General features: G+C 42.6%; 1 protein-coding gene across 3 annotated transcripts in view; it reads left to right on the forward strand.

The window, feature by feature from the left end:
* The window catches only part of Setx (Senataxin), a 491,296-nt gene that overhangs the window by 393,841 nt on the left and 83,312 nt on the right, over positions 1 to 14,143 (forward strand). For 2 of the 3 annotated variants that reach the window (XM_067147633.2, XM_067147634.2), the window contains exon 16: positions 73 to 223. The exons of the other annotated variant lie outside the window; for it this stretch is intronic. In XM_067147633.2, coding sequence (XP_067003734.2) covers positions 73 to 223 — 151 coding nt within the window. The remainder of the gene's footprint in view (positions 1 to 72; positions 224 to 14,143) is intronic. 3 annotated transcript variants of the gene reach the window in all.

A 14,143-nucleotide genomic window follows, 5' to 3' on the forward strand; every position in this document is an offset into this window, starting at 1 on the left:
TGAATTATTGGGTTTTCCTTTTATCACTGTTATCATGAATTGAAGTAGTATTCATTTTTTCTTGCCCGACAGTGGGGAGGGGCAGACAAAATTTACATGCTGCATTTTGGATGAAGCTACTCAGTGTTGTGAGCCTGAAGGATTGCTACCGTTAATGCTTGGTATTGAGAAACTTATCCTTGTTGGTGATCCTGAGCAACTGCCAGCAACTGTTGTATCAAAGGTGAGGAGTAGTGATTGTCCGAGTGCCGTCCGACATGAAGTCAGTAACTGTCCATCCAGTGTAGTTAAATGTCTGAATTTCATAATGTATGCATTTGTAGTTGCAAATTCAGTTCAGTAGTGTTTGGTATACATTGGTGTCAAAATATTCAGTGTCTCAGAGATAAGTTTCCATGGTCTGTTAAACTACTAGCAAGTTCTTTTCCAGGTTGGACCCTACCATTGTTTTATGTACCTTATGTAAAGGTGCAAGATGTTTTAGATATATTTTAGTACTAGCTGAAGTACCCATGCTTCGCTACGAAATTCTACATTGCATACAGAATGGTAGGTTATGTAGAGTACACGTTGTGAGCAAGACTGTATTAAATTGCATAGCTCTTCACGTTACCCTAGAAACGCGACGGAGAAATCACCAAACGTCTTTTCTCATATGAAGACTGTGTTAGGGAATTTTCATTGTAATAGTAAGCCCGCTTGCCTACCATCACTTTACAGAGGTGAAAAAATGAGTGTATCCTCCTAATTCAATACAGCATATATTCCATCATTATATGGAATAATTAAATTCAAACATGTTTCGGCTCATTTGAGCCATCTTCAGTGAGAAGGGGAAGGGGGTGAGAATTTTCATAATACAAGCTAAAAAATGCCTAAAAACATAATGAAGGAACAAATGAAAAAACAAAAGAGAGCCTGGACGGAAAAAAAATTAGCACAATATACAATATTTACTTCATCATGTGGAGCAAAAAAAAAAAAAACCTCACTGAGACAAAATTCAGTGAAACAGGGGTTAATACAAAACATAATTGAAACTAATGTGTTAACCTAAGAAGAAAAGAAATGAAAACAAATGATACAGATGGAAATGAACAATAAGTACACAAAGCGAGGCTGCGGACCTCTTAGTTTTAAAAATATTGGTTTTGTAACAGTACAAAACAGGATGAAATCACTGTTGAAAATTCAGGCAGAAAATCTATCTTTGTAGAAACCCATCACATCGAATTGGCTATGAAGGGAGCAGGAGCGAAAATTTTTTGAGAAACCTAGCCTGACGTAACGTGCAGGCGAAAAGCCTATGACCAGGAAGAACACTGATGAAATTTAAAGCTTTAGAACAGCAGCATTCTCTTCAGAGAAGATATTGAGGTAATACTGAAACAGATTCTTGGACTTAACAAATTCTAAACACTATGATGCAGTTCATGCCTTAAACTTCTCACAGTGGTATAAAATGTGCGTTTGATTATAGTATTTCCATTTCTTGTCCATGCTAACATAAGCCTGAGCAAAATTGTGGGTTCGGTTATGATTAAACTAATTAATTGACTTCACCCTGAACTTATAATTTAATTGCAAATTCACATTAACTACCTCCAAAACCCGACATCTGGTTTCTAAGAATTCAATTAGATCCTTCCAGTCACAACCTTTTCTTGTGGCCAATAGTACTTCAAATTCCCTTTTAGTCCTAAACATAATGGCAAATAATTGAATAAGCGTGAGTTCAAATAAAGAAACATTTAACTTGAGGGCTTCTAATGCATCCTATTACTTGCCACGTGGTTTAATACTCTCACTACCAGACCATACTTACGCATATGTCCCTGGATAGCAGACATTTTCTGCAATATTTAAATATATTTTGTGTTGTAATTATGCTACAAACATTTTTGAAATATTATTTCGAGGTCTATTCTTCTGCAATAACACATAAATTAAAAATACACAGTTATTTCCAATAAATCTCAAATTTTACGGCGGATTTTTCAACCACATAAATGTCACAAGGAATTGCAACAAAAGATCACTGTTCATAAAATTGTGTCATTTCACTTATTATCATTAAACCCATGGCTCAACAGCCCTGAAGGGCTGTGGCCGATGGAGAAATCGCTGCTCAGCCCGTGGCCTGCAGATTAAAAGGTGTGGTGTGGTCAGCACGACGAATCCTCTTGTCCATCATTCTTGGCTTTCTAGACCAAGGCCGCCATCTCACCATCAGATAGCTCCTCAATTGTAATCACATAGACTGAATGGACCTCGAACAAGCCATCAGATGCAGGTAAAAATCCATGGCCTGGCCGACAATCGAACCCGGAGCCTCCGGGGGTAAGAGGCAGGCACACAGTAGAAATATAGAAAGCGGCACGCAAGGTTTAAAACATAAAATATTACTTTAAATGCTGCTGTTCTCATCTGAAAATGATTGTGGAAGAGGGATGTGTTCAGTACGCTAGCCAGGGACCAACCCACCCGCCCCTAGAAGTACACTGACTGACAGAGCAAATGCAACACCAAGAAGGAGTGGTCAGAACTTTATGCCAATTGCAGGGTAGACTGACGTCACTGAGGTATGCTCATGATGTGAAATGCGCCGCTGTGCTGCGCACGTAGCGAACGATAAATGGGACACGGCGTTGGCGAATGGCCCACTTTGTACCGTGATTTCTCAGCCGACAGTCATTGTAGAACGTGTTGTCATGTGCCACAGGACACGTGTATAGCTAAGAATGCCAGGCCGCCGTCAACGGAGGCATTTCCAGCACAGACGACTTTACGAGGGGTATGGTGATCGGGCTGAGAAGGGCAGGTTGGTCGCTTCGTCAAATCGCAACCGGTACCCATAGGGATGTCTCCACGGTGCAGCGCCTGTGGCGAAGATGGTTGGCGCAGGGACATGTGGCACGTGCGAGGGGTCCAGGCACAGCCCGAGTGACGTCAGCACGCGAGGATCGGCGCATCCGCCACCAAGCGGTGGCAGCCCCGCACGCCACGTCAACCGCCATTCTTCAGCATGTGCAAGACACCCTGGCTGTTCCAATATCGACCAGAACAATTTCCCGTCGATTGGTTGAAGGAGGCCTGCACTCCCGGCGTCCGCTCAGAAGACTACCATTGACTCCACAGCATAGACATGCACGCCTGGCATGGTGCCGGGCTAGAGCGACTTGGATGAGGGAATGGCGGAACGTCGTGTTCTCCGATGAGTCACGCTTCTGTTCTGTCAGTGATAGTCACCGCAGACGCGTGTGGCGTCGGCGTGGAGAAAGATCAAATCCGGCCGTAACTGTGGAGCGCCCTACCGCTAGACAATGCGGCATCATGGTTTGGGGCGCTATTGCGTATGATTCCACGTCACCTCTAGTGCGTATTCAAGGCACGTTAAATGCCCACCGCTACGTGCAGCATGTGCTGCGGCCGGTGGCACTCCCGTACCTTCAGGGGCTGCCCAATGCTCTGTTTCAGCAGGATAATGCCCGCCCACACACTGCTCGCATCTCCCAACAGGCTCTACGAGGTGTACAGATGCTTCCGTGGCCAGCGTACTCTCCGGATCTCTCACCAGTCGAACACGTGTGGGATCTCATTGGACGCCGTTTGCAAACTCTGCCCCACCCTCGTACGGACGACCAACTGTGGCAAATGGTTGACAGAGAATGGAGAACCATCCCTCAGGACACCATCCGCACTCTTATTGACTCTGTACCTCGACGTGTTTCTGCGTGCATCGCCGCTCGCGGTGGTCCTACATCCTACTGAGTCGATGCCGTGCGCATTGTGTAACCTGCATATCGGTTTGAAATAAACATCAATTATTCGTCCGTGCCGTCTCTGTTTTTTCCCCAACTTTCATCCCTTTCGAACCACTCCTCCTTGGTGTTGCATTTGCTCTGTCAGTCAGTGTACATTTGCTTTTATAACCAAAAATACTGTTTTACACGCCATACTCCATTGCTTTTATCGGTGATTGGTTCACGTATGGAAGAGGATGACGTCATTGACACCTAGGATGAGGCCGAGATTATGTTACCAACCATTGCAGGAGAAAAAAATTATGAAGCGGCCAGGGAAGTTTGAAATGGCCTCGGCGCGAGATAGAAAGATCATTTATTAGCTTTAAGGTATTTTTGCACCTCGAGGCCAATCTCTGTCATGAGAACAAAGGTTCTTAACTATGGCCGCGGCGTATACTGCCCGCACGGCAAAAAAAACCGTAATTTAGTAGCTGTAACCTATCATTTCAAATCCAGGCCAAACTCTGTCATGAGAACAGTGGCTCCCTTTGGGAGCCACACTCCCTTCGAGAGGCTCTTAACTATGGCCGCGGCGCATACTGCCCGCACGGCAAGAAAAAACGTAATTTAGTAGCTGTAACCTATCATTTTAAATCCAGGCCAAACTCTGTCATGAGAACAGTGGCTCCCTTTGGGAGCCACACTCCCTTCGAGAGGCTCTTAACTATGGCCGCGGCGCATACTGTCCGCACGGCAAGAAAAAAAGTCATTTAGGGGTTCCAAAATACAACAAATACTTAACAATACCCTCACTTTTCCTGAAATCCTCCTACCAGGGGGCACAGGCCCCTAGACCCCTTTGCTGTACTGAAATAATGTTTAAAATGCAAGAAATAGAACACAATAACCTCACTTTTCCTCAAAAACTTCAAAATTTATTAATCATTACACTTCACATAATGGAGAGGAGGGTATAGTTCACCAGCGGCCTTAAAGAACTCGTGCAGACGAGTATCTAAGGGAAAGTTTGACTTGAATAAGAACTCTGCCAGATACCCAACAAAGTGCTTTTTTTTCCTTCCAAATCCTGGAACGGACGAACTCCCATGCTTCATGTGGCGCCACCTGTTTTCAATGTTTTGCGTGTGAACAGGTTCTACACCTCCAAACACCCACTGTCCCTCAGCATGTCGTCCTCTTTTGTATTTGGATTTCCCGAACTTACTTTCGACGAAAACGTCGGGACCACCAATTTTCCGCTTGTTGTTTTGTACCCAATGAATGCACACTTCCCGACAAAAACTACACCAATCTACAATAGTGTTTGAAGAGAAACGTAATTCTTGCTTGATGAAAGGAGTGATAGGCTTGGGCAGATTGCACCAAAGGACAGAAAATAGTGATGTCAAATAAAGTAAGTTTGGAGTTAGCAAAGAATGTATTCTTTCTAGCACTCTATTTCCACCCACACTCTTTCCCGCCTTCAACGCGACGACGGCATGCAAAAACAATGTTTTGTTTGCCTCTAAGGGTACAAAATTTTACACCGCGACCGCACTTGCCGCAATTTCTGGTAGTACTAATTAAGTTATGTCATTCAAGGAACAGAATTAAATTAGCCTGGTTGTCGATAAAATCGCTTATAAACTTCTTCACCTGAATATCACAACCTCCACATACAGCCATTGCAAACCAACAAGAAGACAGCTGTACAAGCAACTGTTGGCAGCATTGTCGTTCCTCGCGGCGCTCCCTCTAAGCGCTTCTAGTGCGACAGTAAACTCGCTTGCGCCACCTAGTGGTGCCTCGTGTTACTAATCCTTGCGTGCCGCTTTCTATAGTTATGCCAGGCACACTACCCCTACACCTCAGGGCTGGCACACTTATCACTATCGATTGAATTTACAGCACATTTTACACCATTATTATTAGTTTTAGGTACATTACTACACATAATCATATTGTTTCTTTGTGTGATAAATTTTGAAGCATGGGTCCATACACAGTGGAATACCGCACTGCTCACACTGGTGGCGTGTTTCCTTTACAAGCAGATTTCCCGTTTGATTTCTTAATTCTCGTGCTGTAAACATGGCATATCCTAGCAGCATACTTCTTGTTTGTAGAAGAAAGTACTAAAACCACTAACTATGCATAAGCTTGGAGTTGATTTGAGTGAGCAGCGCATGTAGTATAACCCGCTTGGAGACAGAACTGTGAAATGATGCAGGAAATTGTACTTTTTTTGTGAATGCTCATTATTTTGTTATACCATGCTAATTGTATAGCATTTTTCTACTACTTGCCTTCAAATATACCAGCATCTAATTCTTCATATTCCAAATCATCCACACCATCATCTATATTAACGAAACATTCCTCAATATCATGCAGTGATAAACTTTGGCGAGTTTCCATTTCCACTCTCGCACACGCGGTGAAGTTGCTCGATAATACTGTCATGAGAAAGGCATAGCCTTGAAAATATGTCAACTCGAGTGTCATCTTTTGCTCAGTACCGTTACTAACAATAAGAGGCATAATCCCCCAATGTCCAGACCCTTAGAAACACCGCTTAGCAAAATAACATTTGTTTAAATGAGCAACCCTATAGAAACTACTAGCTTGGCGACTTTCGGGAGGAAAATCTACATTCTTGGTAGTGAGAGTGTTAACAAGTGTCTGAACGCAAATGTTGTGTCTTCATTAACTCTCTCTCTCTTTTTTTCTTTTTTTTCTTTACGTCGCACCAACACAGATATGTCTTACGGCGACAACAGGATAGGAAAGGCCTAGGAATTGGAAGGAAGCGGCCGTGGCCTTAACTAAGATACAGCCCCGGCATTTGCATGGTGTGAAAATGGGAAACCACAGAAAACCATCTTCAGGCCTGCCGACAGTTGGGCTCGAACCCACTATCTCCCAATTACTGGATACTGGCCGCACTTAAGCGACTGCAGCTATCGAGCTCGGTCGTTAACTCTTGGAGGAGACAGTGGATCATGAATATGTCTAACAACTATTAGTCTAGGATTGTCATATCGATAAGTTATCAAATCCCATGCAACAACAAAATTATCATTTGAGACAGGAATATTCTGGACTGTCTTTCCTCGCCTTTTAAGGCTGAAAATAAATAATGTAGTCTTTGAACTTCACTAAGGGCCGATTGTATAAACATCATTGACTGGAGATCAGTTTTAATCTAAGTTCAGAAAATGATCTAAGATCAGACTGGTGTCGTGTTGTATAAGACTGATCTAAGATCAACTAATCGAAGTTCAATTTTGATCCCAGTTCTTATGTGAGCGCTTGGCAACAGCGCAGAAACAACTGAGTATCGTGAGTCGTGTTGAGCAGTGTGAATCTCTTTTCCTTCGTATTCTGTGTGCCGAGCAAAAGAAATAAAGAAAGAAAGAAAGAAAGAAAAAGTGACTGTGAAATGAAGCAGAAAAAGGACCGTTCTAATTTTTCCAAGCAAGACAAGGATGCCCTACCTGAAATTGTACTGGGCAAGCTGGCCGTGCGGTTGGGGGCACACAGCTGAGTGCTTGAATCCAGGAGATAGTGGGTTCGAGCTCCACTGTCGGAAGCCCAGAAGATGGTTTTCCATGGATCCCATTTTCACACCAGGCAAAAGCTGATGCTATACCTTAATTAAGGCAATGGGTGCTTCCTTCCCACTCATAGGCCTTTCATATCCCATCATCGGCTAAGACCTATCTGTGTCGGTGCGACGTAGCCAATTCTAAAAAATACACACAGTTACTTCACTCTTGATGATGATTACAATGATGCTCGTTGTTTAAAGGGGCCCAACTTCACTCCATACTGAGACACGGGAACCTTCCTTACACAACCCCAAATGTTCTTCCTATTGCTGACCTGGTTGCTTTATGGGCTCAATTATAAGCCCGCTCTGCAGCTGTTTCAGCCTGAAGTACTGGAGTCAGCAGGTAACGACAGCACTGAAAGCCATTATCTCCCAGGAGTAGGCCTATGCCTTCTGGAATGTCTCCTGTTTCGAACTGAGCATGCACTTGTAAATTAAAGAAGATATTGCTATCATGAGCACAGAGATGCCAGCTATTACGATTCAGTCGTAATAATTACGAATTACCCATCGTAATTACGCCTTTTCCCAGTTTCCTCGGTTATCTTTCCATCTTCTGTGATCACACTTCCCAAGTACTTGAAACTTTTAACCACTTCCAGAATTTTACCATTCAATTTTGTCTTTCCTCTTCCTTCCTTCCTTCCTTCCTTCCTTCCTTCCTTCCTTCCTTCCTTCCTTCCCCCTGTCATCACTATTGTTTTACTTTCCTCTGTGCTTACTTTCATGTGGGCTTGCCCTTATTAATTCAATCCTCTAAGATCAGACGTAAAGTCAAAATTGCTGCACGTATTCCTACATTTCTTCTGAAGTCAAACTGATCTTCTCCCAACTCATTTTCAACTTGTGTTTCCATTCTCCTGTAAATAATACGTGGAAAAATTTTGCAGACGTGAGATACAATACATTTCGATGTGAATCGGATGCACGGGATGGGCGAGGAGGTCCATATTGTCAACGTCGGCTACGATCAATTTGTGTTATTCGACAAAAGTCTGCCTTTCTGTAACTCATTGCATGAAGCTAATCTAAATGTGGCATTAATCTTGCACAGTCTATTTATACATGTCAATAACGTGTGCAGTATTTTTATAATGTTGGGTTATCTACATGGTTAATTAATTTTATGCTTGACAATGCCAAAATATAAATATTATATACCGGAAAACTCAATCTTAACGAGGCTCATTATAGTTAAAGTTTCATTATGATACAGGTTCTCCACCAATCAGAGTTCAGATTTTCATTATGATGTATTGAACAGGTGGATCATAATAAAACTTTTTTATTGTAAATTGTCTCCTTCGCTCATTTTATAAACATACTCATGTCTTAATTGTTGCCATTTTAGACTTCTTGTTGCATAATGTACTTCTTCTTGTTTCGTATAGGCCAGCTAAGGACCACGACATTCAACTATTGCATTTTGGAATGGGCTTTGATGTTTGCCCAGTAGTTGCGCATCCTCAGGCTGTGTTGCTCCTTCCTCTCCTTTGTCCAAAGGGCGCCAGTCTTCTTTGTTGATAATCTGTCCTGGAACTTCTTATGTTTAAGCATCTTCCTGAGTGCTGTACGATCCTTTAAGATTCCTTCTGTTATTCCCAGTTCCTGTAGATCTTTATTCACTTCCATCAACCATGGTGACTTGGTCTTCCTATTTTGCCATTAGCTGAGAATCCGGTTGGTCAACCTGCATAATGTACTATTATAAAACCACTCATGCTGTATTACACCTGTGCAATCCATGGATGTAGTGATATTTTAATCCATGTGGCATTTAGACTTTGTGATTAACATCATGTTCATGTTTGTGTTAAATGTGCATCACTAATACGGTATATTTTAATACAGTCTTATCATTAAAGATGATATTTTCAATCAGCATGCATCAGTAGATGTTGTCACTCAGTGAGCTCTAAGACATGGCTTCTCGCGGCAAACATGTGCTTGACGAAAGTATATTTTCTATATCTTATGATATATTATAAGTTTATGCCCAAATGAACATATTATAGACTTATGAATTCAAAACAACTTCTTACGTTTCATTATGATTGAAGTTCGTTTTACGGCCTAGCACATGTTCCCGCACATTTCATATTTGCGTGAATACGTAAGATTGTCTTCATATTGGTAAAGTTGTATGTTTAGAAGATTGTATTTTCTCTTTCTCAGAAGTATTTAGTGATAAATGGACAATAATTTTACATTTGAGTAACTTTTGTCAAAATTTATCAATTAAAATAAAATTTCATAAGAGCTCCTATTCTCATTATTGTAATTATTACTATTATTGAAAAATTATTATTTTTATATTGTACTCTTTATTGTTGTTGTTTTGTAATTGCCATGCACATTTTATATTAGCAAAATAGGGTATACATAACAGTATTTCAGAAAACTGTACTTGCTTGGTTATCCGTCAGACCTTTTTTCCATTTGCAAAACATGGTATAATATACAAACAATTTTAAAATCTCAAGTGATAGTTGACATGATGCAAACAGCGTTTTTCAAAACTAGATGCTCAAACAAGCACAAAGAAAACAGGAATCATGCAAATATCTCCTACAGGTACAGAGATATAATGTTTTAAAAATCCTTAGAAATGCCCAGTCCAGAACGTTTATTAGGGATATTAAGACCCATACTGGAATGGGTTAAGACTTTCGTTTGGAGCGTGGTATTGTATGGAAGTGAATCAATCAATAACTCGCTCTGAAAGAGAGAGAATAGAAGCTTTTGAAATGAGGTGTTGCAGAAGAATGCTGAAGGTGAGGTGGATAGATCGAATCACGAATGAAGAGATACTGAATCGAATTGGTGAGAAGAGATCATTGTGGCTAAATTTGAAGAGAAGAAGAGATAGAATGATAGGACACATCTTAAGACACCAAGGACTTGCGCAGTTGGTTTTTGAGGAAAGTGCAGTGGGTAAGAATGGTAGGGGCAGACCAAGGTATGAATATGACAAGCAGATTAGAACAGATGTAGGATGCAGCAGTTATGTAGAAATGATATATGGACTGATGACTCAACAACAACAACAACAAGATCAACAATGTGCTCAAATATGAAATGTATTATGTGTGATGTTTATTAGAATACTAAAGGAATGTAGATTTATTAACATACGTTATTGCATAAGACAGTAATGGTATTTGTAGAAAAACAAGTAAATTTTATATATAATCAGCTGAACAAGTTGGCTACATGATTCGAGGTGTGTAACTGTAGCTTCCATTTGGAAGATTTTGCTCCTGCTAGCTTTCTTACCTGAGGATTTTTAAACTAACTATATATATACATATAAGTCTTGTAGATAAGCAGACCCGGGACTGTCTGGCCATGCTTGCCATGCTACGGTAACCGAGTAGACCGTACAGCCAGGGACTCGACGCCGAGTGTTGGGTGGCGGAAAATAACCTGACTCTCCACAAGAGCCAACGGCTTCGGGCGGATGAGCTCTTGTGGGAGGGTAATGGGCCCTCAGCAGAGGAAATGCTGCTGAAATACCATTGAGCTGCAGCGTCTGTACCCCAGAGGGGCGGCTGCAAAAGGCGCCTGTTCTCCAGGTTAGGGGCGGCCTAATTATATGCTGGCAGCAGCTATAAAATGCCCTCAACGACAGACGAAGCGACCCGTCGGTTGAGGAATAATTTGTCGCATCTATGGGTCTACGGGTCTGCTCGGAACATACTAGGGCGTCCCCTCAAAGCGACGCGCGCCACTTACGCCCGAGTGACGTGATAAATGAGCAAGGGTTACCTACTCATGGACGGGGTAGGCTAAAGAAGCTAGTTCAACCCAAACAACTACTGAGATTTGCTACTCTCAATATTGGTACGTTGACAGGCCGACATCGTGAACTAGCAGAAATGCTTAAAAACAGACGTGTCAACATTGCCTGCATCCAGGAAACCAAGTGGAAAGGTTCAAAGGCAAAAGAAATCGGAGATGGCTACAAACTCATCTATCATGGTACCAGTACACGAAATGGTGTAGCAATAGTCGTCGACCAGAACTACCGCAACAATGTCACCAGTGTCAACAGGGTGTCAGATTAGGCTTATGTCTATCAAGATTGACTCAACTTCCATCACTGCCCACATTGTATCTTGCCATGCACCTCAAACTGGATGCACTGAGGATGAGAAGGATGAATTTTGGAACAGTCTGGATGCCCTCCTTCGAGCAATTCCCCAGGATGAGTCCATTATTCTTGGAGGAGATTTAAATGGACATGTCGGGTCTCACAAAGAAGGATATATGCGATGCCATAGAGGACATGGGTTTGGTGTGCGAAACGATGACGGATGTCGGATACTCGATTGCGCAGAGGCTCATGATCTGATTGTTACCAACACATATTTTAAAAAGTGGCCAACACATCTGGCTACTTATACAAGCGGTGGTCATGCTACTCAGATTGATTATTGGCTAATCCGTCAACAAGATTTTAAGCTGGTAACGGACACTAAAGTAATTCCGTATGACAGCATTGCCCCTCAACACCGATTGCTTGTCCTCGATATTCGTAGCAATGTTACACAACCCAAACCTAAACCTAAAACTGGGCCTGACCGAATTAAGTGGTGGCGGATGAATGCCCAATGAAACGAGTTGATGACAGCCTTGGCAAACTTCTCCGTGAAGTCCGATCAATCGGTTCAAGACGTGTGGAAAGATGCTGTGGAACAGATACATCAGGCAGCGACAAAAACGTTGGGAAAAACCATACCCGGACGAAAATATATTGATAAACAAACCTGGTGGTGGACAGACGAAGTCAAGCAAGCAATCAAGGAAAAAAAGATAGCCTACAAGACTTGGTGGAACTCGCATCTTGATACTGATCTTCAGCAATATCGCGACCTGAAATCTGCAGCAAAAAGAGCTGTAGCTGCAGCAAAGGACCATTATTACCAGCCACTATACGACCAGCTCGACACACCATCAGGAGAAAACAATATATATCGTCTTGCTAAGTCCCGTCACCGTTCAACTCAGGACATTGGACACGTCATGCACATCAAGGGAGCCGACGCCAAACTGCTGCGAGATCAACAATCCATTCTCCAGCGTTGGGCAGATTACTTTAATAACATCAGCAACAAAGAATTTACGCATCCACCAATTTCTAGTCCTGATCCTATCGTAGGCCCTGTTCCCTCAGTTACATCCGAGGAAGTAATGCTTACCATTAGCAAAATGAAAAATGGAAAAGCAACTGGTCCAGATGACTTACCAGTGGAAATCTGGAAAATGCTCGGGCGGAGTTCCTTGTCTCGCTCTTCAACCAAATCATTGCCGAGAAACAGCTTCCACACTCATGGACAACTAGCACAACAGTTCCAGTCTGGAAGGGAAAAGGAGATGTGAGTGATTGCTCGACCTATCGCCCTATACAACTCCTCTGTCATACTTTCAAGATCTTTGAACGTGTACTTGACAGCAGACTCAGATGTATTGTCTCTGTAACACCAAACCAGTGTGGATTTGTTAAGGGATGCAGTACCATCGATGCTATCCATGCCACACGCCTCTTGATGGAAAAGCACAGAGAGAGACAGAAGAGTGTACACATGGCATTTCTAGACCTAGAAAAGGCTTTTGACCGTATCCCACATGAACTTATTTGGCGAGCTCTTCGCTGTCATGGCGTCCCTGAAGAGTATGTAAGCTGGGTGCAACTTCTGTATCGCAATTCCACTAGTGTCGTCCGGAGTCCTGCTGGAATCTCTCCGCCTTTCGATATCACTGTGGGTGTTCATCAAGGTTCTGCCCTTTCACCATTGCTATTCATCCTCTGCATGGATACGGCAACAGCTGACATACAGACTTCACATCCCTGGACCCTTCTTTATGCCGATGATGTGGTACTTGCACAAGAAACCCGTCCTGAACTCCAGCATCAGGTTCAAACATGGAAGGACAGACTGGCTGAAAATGGACTGCACCTCAATATCCAGAAGACAGAATACCTGGAATGTGGCCCCCAAACCATAGGTACCATAAGTATCAGTGAAGAAGACCTGCAGAAGACCATGCAATTTAAGTACTTGGGATCCGTTGTCACCTCAAACTGTGACACAACTCCTGATACTCGGATGAGGGTAAATGCAGCTTGGCTCAAGTGGAGACTGGTCACTGGAGTCTTCTGTGATAAAAAGATGCCTCAATATCTAAAGGCAAAAGTTTATAAGAGTGTGGTACGGCCAGCAGCGATCTATGGGACTGAATGTCGCCCCATGATGAAATAACAGGAGCAAATGTTGACAACCATGGAGATGAAGATGCTTCGATGGTGCATGGGGCTGACCCGATGTGACCACATAAGGAACACGGACGTCCGGCAAAGGTTTGGTGTCGCGCCCATCATAGACAAAGTGAGGGAAGCCCGCCTCCGCTGGTACGGCCACGTCATGAGAAAACAGGACGACTCAGTTGCCAAAACAGTGCTCCACATCAACCCAGGGGGAACAAGACCACGAGGAAGACCGGCAAAGAGATGGACTGACAACATCAGGGCAGACATGCACAGTGTTGGCTTAACACCAGAAGATGTCAACGACAGACAGAAATGGAGGAGATGTAGCAAAGCAGCAGACCCTGCAAGTCGGGATTAATGCTAAGAGAGAGAGATACGCAGACCCGGCCAACAGCTGGAAATTGCAGATGATGATGATGATGATGATGATGATTATTATTATTATTATTATTATTATTATTATTATTATTATTATTATTATTATTATTATTATTATTATTATTATTATTGTTG

Source organism: Anabrus simplex, chromosome 5 (assembly GCF_040414725.1).
Source record: "Anabrus simplex isolate iqAnaSimp1 chromosome 5, ASM4041472v1, whole genome shotgun sequence".
Lineage (NCBI taxonomy): Eukaryota > Metazoa > Arthropoda > Insecta > Orthoptera > Tettigoniidae > Anabrus > Anabrus simplex.